This window comes from Musca autumnalis, unplaced genomic scaffold (assembly GCF_047663935.1).
Source record: "Musca autumnalis isolate F117 unplaced genomic scaffold, ASM4766393v1 scaffold_1, whole genome shotgun sequence".
Taxonomy (NCBI): Eukaryota; Metazoa; Arthropoda; class Insecta; order Diptera; family Muscidae; genus Musca; species Musca autumnalis.
In genome coordinates, this window is record NW_027411644.1 from 104,642,676 (window position 1) to 104,656,353 (window position 13,678).

The following is a 13,678-nucleotide window of genomic DNA, read 5'->3' on the forward strand; positions in this document are numbered from 1 at the left end:
TCAACAGCACGAGCAGCATTTAACACCAACCGTTGTTGTTCTAAACCCAGGAAGTGTTTCCTTGCTGCAATTTAATTGCAATGGACTCCGAGCTAAGATCGAGGAAATAGTGGACTTCATGAAACGGAAGAAGATCAAGGTCACGGCGGTGCAGGAAACCAAGCTCAACAACAACTGCAGCTTACAACGTTGTGATGGTTACAACGTACCGAGGAAGGATCGCACCAGAAGTGGAGGTGGGGGATTAGCATTCCTTTCAATACAGACCTATCTCGCTTGAGCCTGACTCTAATGACCCGTACATGGAATATATGGGGGTAGTAGTTAGATGTGGAACTTCTGAGGTAGAGTTATAGAACGTATACACCACGCCGGTAAATAGCTGTATTTCAGGTTACAAACCTAGCATTAAACCGCTATTGGTAGATTATAACCGTCTGGTCTTAAGGGACATTCCGAGACATCATCACTGCTGCAGCAGGTCGCCATATACCTGCTGGTCGAATACCCGAAGTGAGACCTAACTTCCCAGCAAAGGCGACGGGAATAGCAAATAAGCTTATTGAGCTTCGTCGAGCCAACCCCAGTAACCCCAGAGTCATGGAGCTGACACTGGAAGTTAACAAGTTGGTCGGCGAGCATAAGCGGAACAAGTGGTTAAATCATCTGAAGAGTTGCAACATTGGTATAAGTGAATTGCGGGCAACGGTTAAGCCATTCTCTAACCTTGGAATGAAGGAAGATAGGACCTCAGTCACGTTTGGCGACGTTGAGCTCTGATGGAACCTCCATGTTAATGCTGAAAAAGCTGTATGAGCCGGAAGTGAAGTATCTCACTAAAGTTCTCATCCTTTCCACGAAGTCTGGAAATGAGCAGGGTGGTTCCGCTATTGAAGCCCGGCAAGGATGCCAGCAAAAGTGAATCGTATATGCCGATTTCGCTTTTGTCGCCCGTAGCTAAGACCCTTGAGGCCTTAGTCCTTTCCAGCATCAGAAATAGCTATCCAGTTGTTGATTATCAGCATGGATTCCGTAAGCAGCACAGCACGAAAACAGTGCTGCACGCCATCTCGAGATATATTTGTCGAGGACTCAACCAGGATAAGCCGTGTGATAGAACAGTGATGGTGGCGTTTGATACTGAGGACATTGATCAGACAACCCTCCGGCCAAGTCTGAAACGTTGGATAATCAATTATAAGCGTGAACGCCAGGTATACGTGGAATTTAGGAACAAAAAGTCCAACCTCTGTAGAGTGAAACATTGAATTCCCAAAGCCGGAATACAGGACCGCCTCCTACAGACGGCAACGAGATCGTAACGTATGCGGGTGATTGTACGATCGTGGAGTCAGGTACCTTCCCTGATTACATCTGTGAAAGACTGAACTTCTATGTAATCGACCCTACCTGCTTTTTCCACGCAAGGAATTTGCAGATATCCGCCACTAAATTTACGGCCACTCTGTTCACCAAATGGACGGCGCACAGTGGTTCAGAAATCGATTTTCCAGGCCAAAACCCCAATTTTTTGTCACCACCGATTTTTAATTTCCATATGGGATACGATAGTAAACATATGATAGTAACCATAAACATAGGCCAAAATATTGGAAGGTCTGAGCGTGGTGTGCTCGTAAAGGCGAACATTTTTTTCGCAATAACTATTTCTCGGAAACTATAACAGATATTGTGTTCATTGTTATACCATCTACCATAAAATGGAAGGTATAATAAAATTGTCATTGGGGTATTAAACGTTCCATATCAAATTTGTCGGTATAGGTCCATGACTTCATATAGCACTCATAGAACGTACCTCCCGATTTTCGGTGTTATTAAGGTTGAGGCCTCAATATCCCTCAGAAATGGTTGAAATTTGGTATTAAGTCTTCGTTGGGGGTATAAAACATTCCCCCAGAAACTTGTCGGTACAGCTCTACAGGTCTTCATATAGCCCCCATAGAACGGTACTTCCCGATTTTCGGTATTTTGAAGGTTGTGGCCACAATAATCCATTAATTATTAATTTGGGTTATTAAACGTTTCATATGAAATTTGTCGGTATATGTCCACGGTACCACCCGATTGTCTGTATTTTTAAGGTTTTAGCCTCAATTATCACACCGAGTCTTCGTTGGGGGTACAAAACTTTCCCCCAGAAATTTGTCGGTATAGGTCCACGTCTTCATATAGCCCCCATAGAACGGTACCAAACGAGTTTTTGGTATTTTGAAGTTTTAGCCTCATTATCACACCAAAAGGGCTGACATTTCTGTATTTAGTCTTCTTTCCACCTGAAACTTATGTGTATAAGTTCACGCCTTCATGTAGCAGTATTTTGAGGGTCCACACCTTCCTATAGCCCCCATAGAACGGTACCTCTCGATTTTCGGTATTTTGAAGGTTATGGTCACAGCAACCCACCTAAATGGCTGAAATTTGGTATTTAGTCTTTGTTGGAGGTAAATGCCTTTTTTACTGAAATAGGTCCATATTTCGATATAGCCCCCATAAAACGGTACCTCCTGATTTTCGGAATTCTGAAGGTTGTGACGTCAATATCCTACCGAAAGACTGAAATTTGTTATTTAGTCTTTCATGGGGTTATAAAACATTCCAGAAGAGAATTATGAGTATAGGTCTGCGGGTTCCTACACCCCTATAGAAGCGTACCTCTTGATTTTCCCCCATAGAAGCGTACCTCTTAATTTTCGGTATTTTGAAGGTTTTACCGAAATATCGGAAATTTGGTATTTAGTCTTCTTTGAGTCTAAAAACTTTCCGCCAGAAATTTGTAGGTATAGATTGACGTTTTTGAAGGGTTTCCACATTGTTTTACCGATATTGCTGAATTTTGGTATTTAGCCTTCTTCATAAACGAAAGGAAACTAATTGTTCCATTTTACTTCAATACAACTCGTGGTGGAGGGTATAACAAGTTCCCGTTCCGTCCGTTTAACTGTGGAGGAGGGTATAAAAAGTTCGGACTGGCCGAACTTAATATTTTGGACCTTCTGAAAAATCTTTCAAAATATGACGACTAAAGCTATATTGGTCTTTAAAAAATATATTATTATTTATTTTATATTCTTACTTATATTCTTAAAAATGTCTATCATGAGAGCGAAAATTTACAAAATTAAGTTTCAATACTTTTATTTGACACAAATTCGTGGTTTTTGTTTCTTGTAAGCCAGCAGGCCTTCTTTGCGTAATTGTCGAGTATAATTTGAATAACGATAGTATAAAGCACCTCGGGCCGATTGTGATCCAGAATGGGCCACAAAATAGGTTTCCTGTAAAAGTGATAAAAAAAATTAGAACTAATTAAATGTCATAAGATATCCATTTTCTTACATATTTTTCTGTGGGAAACAGTTCTATTAGTTGCTGCGTCATATCATGAAAGATGGCTGTGTATTTGTCTACTTTACGCTCAACCACTTCCCTTATGAGGAGATTGACGATACGTTTGCGATTTTTAATATCCAAAAATTTATTGATTTTATAAAATTCCAGAATAGCGTGACCCTCAGTGGAACGTTTCAAAATGTCAAGGACAACCTAAGGGATATTAAAAATATTAGCTTATAATAGTTTTCTTAAAATTGTCACCAAAAATACTTACAAATCTATCTCCATGATATTTTTTAAAAGATTTACGATTCACTAGCGCAGAAGTTCCACTTTCTGTTGGAGGAGGATCTATTGTTTCATTGTTATTTTCATCGTTTAACTGTTGTGGAATATCTGCATTAAATGAGTGTTCGGACTGTGGTTGGTCTGAAATGGAAAAATAGCCTTCAATTTGTTTGTCCTTTGAATTGAATTATCCAAATTCTCCTCACCTTTTGTATGTAAGGCATCCTGTTCCAAATCTACAGAATTACACTCAGTTTTCAATTCAATTTGTTCCAAAAATGATTCATTATCATCAAATTGTTTTTGAAGTCTGTTGTAGAAAGTCTTGGCACTACATTGGCTTTCTCTCCACTCTAGTAGCAGAGCTCGAAATATTGTCCGTAAACCAATTTTAGGTATGAGTTCATTGATATCCGTTTCCGTTAAATACATTAGGGAGCGCAATGTTATATCATGTTCTGTAAATATGGTTTAAATGAAACTTAACAATTTTGGAGTATCCCAATCCTTTCTTCAGTTTTACCTCTAAAAGCCGCTTGTAATTCCATTAAATTCCATTTTTGTAATAGGTGCAAAACTTCAGCTTGTCCTGCTTTTAAATACTCTTGCTGGGGTGTTGATGAACGTGATTTAACTGAAATAAGAAAAACACAATTATTTAATGTACATACATCAATAAATGACATGGAAATATTTTGCTAATTATACCCTCAGCCCTTATGCTTGAGAGGGACTATACACTTAATATGATCTGAAATGTGCCCCCATCGAAATAATGATTTTGGGCTCTAAATTTTGTCGAAAATTTGATGAAGGTCGAAAATTGACCATATCGGTAACCTCCTTTGGATTCTTTTTTCACAACAGTTTAAGATTTTTATTTAAGTGCAATTTGTTCGAAAATCGTTTTGAAATTTGAACTATCGAAATGAAGAACGGACATTTGTCTAATCTTTTCACGCCGTAATATATCATTCCAAATTTAAATCAAGTACCAAAAGGTAAAAATCTAACAACACCTTCCAGTTCCTACCTTACAAAACTTCCAAATTGTTGGTTATATATACGGTGACAAACTGTACTCTATTATAGAGTACAGTACACTATTTTAGGTATCCGTGCTCTACTTTTTTTAATTACTTTATTTATCCTCCAATTTCATTGGCGTACTCTATGTCCTTCCTCTATTTTTGGTTTGTTTTACAAATACATGTGAATACATAGGTAATCCAATCTGTTGTCTATAGAAGATCTTCAAAGGTCTTTTGTTGTCCATTTAAGACCACTAGAGATTTTTCTGTTGTGTTTAGAAGACCTCCAGAGGTTTTCTGATGTCTTTAGAACACCTCCAGAGGTTTTCGGATGTCTTTAGAAGACCTCCAGAGGATTTTTGTTTTCTTTAGAAGACCTCCAGAGGTTTTCTGATGTCATTAGAAGACCCCCAGAGGGTTTCTGTTGTCTTTAGAAGCCCTCCAAATTTCTTATGGTGTCTAAAGAAGACCTCCAAAGAACCTCTGCTGTCTTTAGAAGTCCCCCCAAGGTGTTCTGTTGGCTTTAGAAGACCGTCAAAGGTCTTCAGTCCCTTTAGAAGACCTACAAAGGTCTTCTGTAGGCTCTTTTTTGGCCTGTAACATTTTTAAAAATTTCGTCAACTGAAATGCCCAAAGTCGTAACCCTCAAAGGAACCCTTTGAGACATTTCATGTGACGATTTATATATGGGGATTTCTAAGTGAAATCGGGCACTTTTTCAAGATGAGGGTTTTTATTACCTTTATTTTTTGTTGTGGTATGCTCATTAGCAAAACATTTTTGTATATTTTCAGATTTTTTTTTTTGACTAACGGTTCCAGAGATATCGCGCCTTCAAAAAGTCAAATTCTTTAAAAAGTATGTGCAAAGAAATACCCATAACTTCTTTAATATTGGTCCAAATAGAAAAAAATCTTTGTTTGTATGTTTTGCTGTTTTATTAGCCATCTGATAAAAAATAGAAGAAAAATTTGCACAGTGGTTTTGAATGCAATTTTCGCAATATAAAATTTAAAATCAATTTTTATCAATGATTGTACTTTTCGATTTTCTTGAAATTTTTTGTATTAAACTACGATTTATAACAAAAATTTTATGTCCTATTTGGTAGTGGGATTCGAATGATTACTATTTTTCTTAATTTTTTAAAATTTGTCTATACATTTTTTTATACCAGTGTGAAACATTTGATATTTGACCAAAAAAATTAGATTTTTCAACATTTGTTTTGTACTTTTATTTGGGAATTTATCTTAAAAATCTTAAAAACTACGTCTTTTTTCGATTTTGAAAATGGTTTAGGTGTTATTGTACCAGCCGGACAATAAAGTAACTAATTGATGACCAAAAAAGTACAGCTCGGGAATTATATTACTGTGCATCCGAGCCAAAAAATCTACCAAATATTAAAGTGATATTTTCTTCAGACGATGATTATACTGTACAACACAAAAAATAATTACAAGATAATTCGACCAGATTATGAAAGAGGACCGAAAAAAGAAGACACGTGTATCGGCGTTTTGAAAGTTTACGTCGGGAAGTAACCTACATAGGCGTGGCAAGTTCCGACCATTTCTACAGGTTTTGAAATATTCGACATCAGATTTCTTGGAGTCCTTGCATTTTAAGTATAAAGTGTCTTTGGCAATATTGCTGACAACAATGCGGGATACATTTTTATGAAAAAAATTAACCTTCATGCGAGTCACTAAAGGGGTCTTTTTCGTCCCTTTCTTCAAAAACGTTTTAAAACTCCTTTAAAATGTTATCGTATCAGATCAAAATAGTAAAATTTTATGACAAATAATTTTGTAGAATATTTCGATCTGATACGATAACATTTTAAAGGAGTTTTTAAAAGTTTTTGAAAAATGGGACCAAAAGACCCTGTAGTGACTCGCATGAGGGTTAATTTTTTTATAAAAAGGTATCCCGCATTGTTGTCAGCAATATTGCCAAAGACACTTTATACCTATAATGCAAGGATTCCAAGGAATCTGATGTCGAATATTTCAAAACCTGTAGAAATGGGCGGAACTTGCCACGCCTATTTAGGTTACTTCCCGACGTAAACTTTCAAAACGCCGATACACGTGTCTTCTTTTTTCGGCCCTCTTTCATAATCTGTGCTGGGTTCGATTTTGTTGTACAGTGTTATTTAAATACGAAGGAGAGTTTGAATTTGATACATGCAATGCACGATGGGGCCAATGACAGGTTTTCGAGGCAACAAATCACTGGGGTAAGCTAGACCTTCCAAATTTTGTACAGATGCTTATAATAGGCTTAGAAACTAATATGCCAAATTTGGTTCATATCGGTTCATATATACATATAGCTACCGTATATATGTTCGCCCGATTTCAAGCAATTGATGGACCAAACACGCAAATTCTGCCCAATTTTTATGCGATTTGGAAAATACCACGGAATTAGGACTACAAATAAGTTTGCCAAGTTATATTGAAATCGGTTCAGATTTTGATATTGCTCCCATATATATTTTCGCCCGATTTTAGGTATTTGGTGCACCAATCCCGCTATGTATGTCCAATCTTGATGAAATTTGAAATGTGTGACGGATTTTGGTCTAGAAACATTTTTGACAAATCATATTGAAATCGGTTCAGAATTGGATATAGCTCCCATATATATGTTCGCCCGATTTAAATGACCAAGCATGCAAATACCATCAAATTACAATAAAATTTGGAAAATGTTACGGAATTCGGATACAAATAAGTTTGTTAAGTTATATTGAAATCCCTTTCTGATATAGATATAGCTCCCCTATATACATATGTTAAAATTTCATGGTTTTGTCTGTGGTTTGTTATAAGTTAATAAAATGAGGTTCCATGAGGTAAAAATCGGCTACGATTCCGCCACAAAAGCCAAAGTTTGTCTGCGATATTTTTGAAATTATATATTACTAGCAGACCCCGGTCCGCGTTGCTGGCCCGTCGTAATGAGTTTTAATGACAACTTTTTATCGACTTTATGCTTGAAAATTAAAAAATAGGTATTTTCTACCTCACTTCTTCGGTCTGTTGTCAAACCGAGAAGGATTTTTTGTCTGTAACCTTTCTTTTCTCTTACGGACTTTGTCGGATTTTTTGCCAATTTATGCTTTTTAGGATTTATTATCGTCCATGTCCCTGTCTTTATCCTAAAGCGATCTAATTTTAAAGGTTAAAAAGTGGTTAAATCGAATTCTCCCGCTTAATGAGACTTATATGTTTTAGCTTTTCATGGCTGATGGACCGTTGAACCTCACCATTCAAGTAAATTTGTAAATATATAGTTTTTCTTGATCGGGGGCGCAACCACCGTTGTCTCGAAAACTAATAGGCAACCCGATGCGCTCATAAGTTTAGCAAATATAGCGATTATAAAATAACAGGCCCCGAAATTCGTCTACAAATATATAGCATTTTGGACCACGGGATATACCTGAACATTTTCTGAATATTAGGTTCAGTAGTTTTGAAAAAAAAAATGTTTTGAAAAGAGTGGGCGTGGTCATCAGTTTTCAAGATATAACATATTAAAAAAAAAGTAGGCCTGGTCCGGTATCTTGGCTCCAAATATTTACCTAGGGTGCACACAACTTCATTGCCTACCAAACTGTATGCTGAAACCGATATAATCATACATTTGGCTTATATATAGCGTTTAACAGAAAGGCATGGGGAAGGTACCCCACCTCTTCCGAAATTCATAATATATACATAAAAACAGCAAAAATTGAGCTTTTGTCGCGAATTTTATGGAAAACCCTTCAGTAGAATTGCAGTTATGACATATTAAATAAAAACAGGCGTGGTCGGGCCTATAGGCCCTAAAGAAGTACCTAGATTGTAGATTAATCCGTAAATTTTTAATCCGATACATGCATAATTTTTGCAAATATAACGTTTTTTAAAAATATCACATAGGGGAGGTACCCCGCTCCCTCTGGAATTCAATAAAATATGTAACCTGTTTTCGGGGGGCGTGGTAAATTTTTCTTTCCAAAAAACCTAAGTTGGGTTATGACAGCATTTGATTTTTATTCATAAAGGTAAGGGTTTTTTTCAAATATGCCCCCTTTAAAATTCAAGAAAATATGCCCGTACATTCCCTGACATTTTCCGGAAAATAGGTTCAGTAGTTTTGTAGATGTAACATATTTAAAAAAGTGGGTGTGGTCAAGTCATTGGATCCTAAAAAAGTGGGTAAGGTCTTCCGAAATAGATACATTCGTAATTATTGTAAATATAACATTTTTAAAAAAGTAGGTATAGGGGAAGTACCCCGCCCCTTCCGAAATTTAACTGAATTTGTAGGCAATTTCAGGAAAATCGGTTGAGTAGTTTTTGTAGAAATGTTAAAAATTTAAAATTGAAAAAAGTAGGTGTACATTTTCATTGCATAAAAAAATATCGAAATCGGTCCAGCCGTTCTCAACTGATGCCATGACCAACGAACGACATTTGATTTTTATTTTTAAAGATTTAAAAGTTTAGACAAATCGCGATTTCATTGAAAATCCCTTCAGTACTTTTGTAGATATAACCTAATTAGAAAGTTAGCGTGGTCGGATCTTAAGTCCCAAAATAAGTACATACGTAAGGTTGGAGACACAATCGCCATTGACTCGCAAATAAATTCCGAAACCGATACATTCGTATTTGTTGCAAATATTGCATTTTTACAAAATTAGGGCATTGGGGAAGTACCCGCCCGATCCGAAAGTTAAAAAATATGTAGCCTATTTTTATCGGGGACCAACCCTGTACATTCACTGAAAGTTTCAGGAAAATCGATTCAGTAGTTTCGTAGATATAACTTATTTAAAAAATTTTCAACGCGATACATTTGTAATTGTTGCAAATATTGCATTTTTACAAAAATAGGGCATAGGGGAGGTACCCCGCCCGATCCGAAATTCAACCAAATGTGTAGCCTATTTCAACACGGGGCCATCACTCTATGTTCCCTAAAAATTTCAGGAAAATCTGTTGAGTAGTTTCGTAGATATAACATATTTATAAAAGTGGGCGGAAAAGTGGGCGTGGCCAATTTTTCTTTGCATAAAAACCTAAACTGGACTATGACTAACATTTCCACAAAAAATTATCCAAATCGCTCCAGCCGTTTTCAACTGATTCAATTACCAACAAACGACAATTGAGTTTTATATATAAAGATTATATATATATTATTATATACGTCCATTAAATTTTTCCGAAATCCAATTGATAACATTAATGAGTTTCCGATTATTCTCCAACCAAAACATAAAAATGTCCATATTTTTAAGTATTACGACATCTGAAACCAGATTTTTATGAAAAGGCGCAGATGGGCGCAGCTAATTTTTTCACAAAATGATAGTACATATTAATACCTTTCACCACATATATATAATATCCTAGATCTACTTAGATCTCAAAAGTTATACTCCAGAGAACATATTGATAACAAAGCAAAATACTCCAAAAAAGACATCACATCTTACCTCAAAAATACATTTACCACACATAACATTTTTATTATTTGTTAACACCATCTTATTTTACATACCAATTAAAGAGCTTTCCATGTTTAAAAAATATAAAAACGTTGAAATGTTCCTTTTGGCGCATAAAATGCTTTCACTACTTATTTATAATGAATGTCGGAAAACGATGCATATGAAAATATGTCACCATTGCCAGATCAGTATGTCGCTATGTGATGTTACCAGATTGATTTATTTTTTTATTTTTAGTGATTCAGAGTGTTGGCAATCGAAGTCCGTTATTATTTTTTTCAAATTGTTAACTTCAAAAATTGACTTTTTGCCTCGAAAACCTGCTAATGGCCCCATCATGCAATGGTTAAAACTATATACTATACGCATTAATGTTGGTGCTTTCAAGCCCACTGTGCAAATTTTTGTTCTTTTTTGTATTAAATAGCTAATAAGACAACAAAACATACAAAAAAAGTTTTTTTTGAAATTGGACCAATATTAGAGTAGTTATGAGTATTTCTTTACATATAGTTTTTACAGACTTTTTCAAGGCGCGATATTTCTGGAACCGCTAGTCAAAAAAATCTGAAAATATACTAATATGTTTTGCTAATGCAAAAAATAAATGGCTTCAAAAACCTCATCTTGAAAAAGTGTCCGATTTCACTCAGAAATCCCCAAATGTACTCTATTTTCTTTCAAAAATATTGGTCACCGTACTTATATATAATTTTTTACGCGGCCAAGTCCGTTATGGCTCCCTGACATTATGACCAGAATGACTTCAAGAATTTTATCCAGTTCCAATATGGTCCATAAGGTCGCAATTTTTAAAATAGAGGTTTGTATTGAAAATGGGCTCGAATTGGCGAGTGATGATTGGACTTGTATATCCAGCTATGGTGTCGATTTACATTAAGAAGAAAGTAAAGAGTTTTTGTCCGGAGTCGGACGATACAGACTACGATTCATAGACTCCGAATCCTACGGCTTGAGACTACGAAACCATTGTTTGACCCGATTTTCAAAAATTTTTTTAGGATTACTTGTGTAGCCTCTACAAAGAACTGTAGAGTGATTTTGTAAAAATTCGCCTTTGGCCCCATACAAATTTTAAAGAAATCGCTCTACAGGCCACATTTATTGTCCAATCGATGAAAACAGTTTACCAGTTCTTTGTAGTGGCTAAACAAGTAATCCTACAAAACATTTTGAAAATCGGGTCAGATTTTAATATAAGCTATATAAAGGGTCCATGGAAACTTTGAGGCTCCAGTGGCACGTGTTAACATATTCCGATTGAGCTCAAACTTTGGCAATCTTAATTTTTAACAAAACTAAACATAAAAAAATCCGACATCCATTTTTTAAAACCACTCTAGCCGACATAGTCCATTCTGAATGTGGGTCTTATCTTGAGAGTTATTCCTTTCTATAGTTATCGCGTATACGAGCCATTTTAGTTGGTCCGCGTATGACTTAGAGTTTTAGGGTTATTATGTCAGGAAGCATGGACATTAGAAACAGAAATTTCAAGAAACAAAATTTATTTATTTTTTTGAAACTCCAATCCCCACTCTATTGGACATGCACACGAAACAAATCCTGTCGATGTAGAAAGAACAACAGGAGGTACCCTTGGTAAAACTGTCCAAAGGATCTTCGAACAGCCCATGCACTGCACCTTTGTTGAACTTTTGTGAGAAAGGTATCCATATAGCCACTCATAAATATTTATCTATATTTGAAAGTAATTTTACGATGTACAAAGTTTCGTCAAAATCGGACATTTGAAATTTTGTGTCGGAGGTACCTGAAGGAGTGGACTGATGTAGCCATATTCAAAAGATAATTGTGGCTGGAAATATTGCGATGTATAAAGTTTGGACCAAGTCATTCTTACGTCTCCGATCTCGGTAACTAACTTTCTGGAACATACGAATTCTGTAGAAACGTTCTTTAAAGGTCAAAATAGCAAAAAACTTTAAACAAATACTCTGTACCTCTGCACCGCTATACATAAAAAAGACATTGTTGCTTTGAGATGAGATGAATAGTATTTGAACAATATTTTCTTATCTAGTCTACTTGGCTTATTTTAGAGACAGATGAAAGAAAGGAGTATGAAAATGGTAGAAAGGGATATGAAATTGAGACTTTAGGTATACGCAAGACAGAAAAGCAAAAGTGCGTTATAGTAAACAAGTGACCGATGTTAACAAAATTAAATTGCGTGGTGTTAAAAATTGGATAGACTTTTAAGTTCGGCTTATTGGACAAATGTTTTGTATCGGGGCGCCCATGCTGGTAAATAAACTATGTATTTATCACGAACGTCTCTGAATGAAACAATAAGGGAAAGGTTCTAGGCTGTTAAACATAGCACGGCACCACTTGCCCATTAATTAATATGGCTGGAGATACCTCAGTAAATGTAACCAAAAAAGGTTTTTTTATCAATGTTGAGACATGTGGATCCGTGGCGGTCATTTAATCAAGGATAATTTAATTCAATTTTAGTTTTTGCATTTAATTACCTGATTCGTGCATTATGAAATTTTCCAAATTATTTTACTTGCTTTAAAATAGTTCACTTTGTTTCGAATTAACAAAATTTATACACTCTTCTAATCTATTCTTATCAAGACAATAGAAAACTATTATAAAATTCGACACATTACTGCGATGATTGTTAATTCAAATGGACTGTTGTCGTCTGTTAGACTAACTCTTTTTTGTTTTGTTTGTGGTTCTACGTTTGCCACTTCTAAGGTTTTATTTTACGACGTTTCAGGCTGTTGGGCTGTTATTATCACACTTTCTGATTATACCGTGTCCGAGGTGATAACACTTTAACACTGTTTATTTCCATTGTTATTTTCGTTGCGAGAGCGAGAGAGTAAAATATGAATGTATGTATGTGGAATTAACAAGATCACATCATGAAAACTGGAGTAAATGTCAAGAAACAAAATGAATGAGAATAACAACATTTATCTGATCTTATCTTTCCAGACATCAATTTATTATTTTTTATAAGGTGCAATAATTAACACACAAAAGTGGGTAAAAATGACACAGAAATAAATAGTAATCACGTTTATACATCATGAACAGGTTAAATTGGGCTATGTATATTTTCTTATTGTTCCTCTTCGAGTTTACAATGTTTTTGGATCCATAAGAGCCTAATGCATGATTTAGTTTCAATAAAAATGTTAACATAAAGTTTTGTGGGCAATATAAAATCGATCTTCAGAATAACGGATAATTCTCCTTAACGAATTGTCTTATAGATAAATTTGAATTTTCAATGACAATAGTGTCTTTGTAACAAAGTTTCTTTATAACGTAATAATTTTTCGTACCCCAGAAACTTATATAGAAGTTATAGCAGGTTTGCATTAGAGCATTTATTTGACATGCATATCTATATGAATAAAAATCAAATGTCGTTCGTTGGTAATGGCATACATGTTCGTCATAACCCAACTTGGGT

At 35.4% G+C, this 13,678-nt stretch overlaps 1 protein-coding gene across 1 annotated transcript; it reads right to left on the bottom strand.

Annotated features, from left to right (window-relative positions):
* Positions 1-3,158: 3,158 nt before the first annotated feature.
* Positions 3,159-12,837, bottom strand: LOC141397850 (uncharacterized). Its single transcript, XM_073974676.1, has 6 exons — positions 12,717-12,837; positions 4,169-4,279; positions 3,852-4,103; positions 3,632-3,786; positions 3,361-3,567; positions 3,159-3,299 (listed from the first exon to the last, which is right to left on the bottom strand). The coding sequence occupies exons 1-6, from the start codon at positions 12,727-12,729 to the stop codon at positions 3,159-3,161; spliced, it is 879 nt and encodes a 292-aa protein (XP_073830777.1). The 5' UTR covers positions 12,730-12,837.
* Positions 12,838-13,678: the final 841 nt, after the last annotated feature.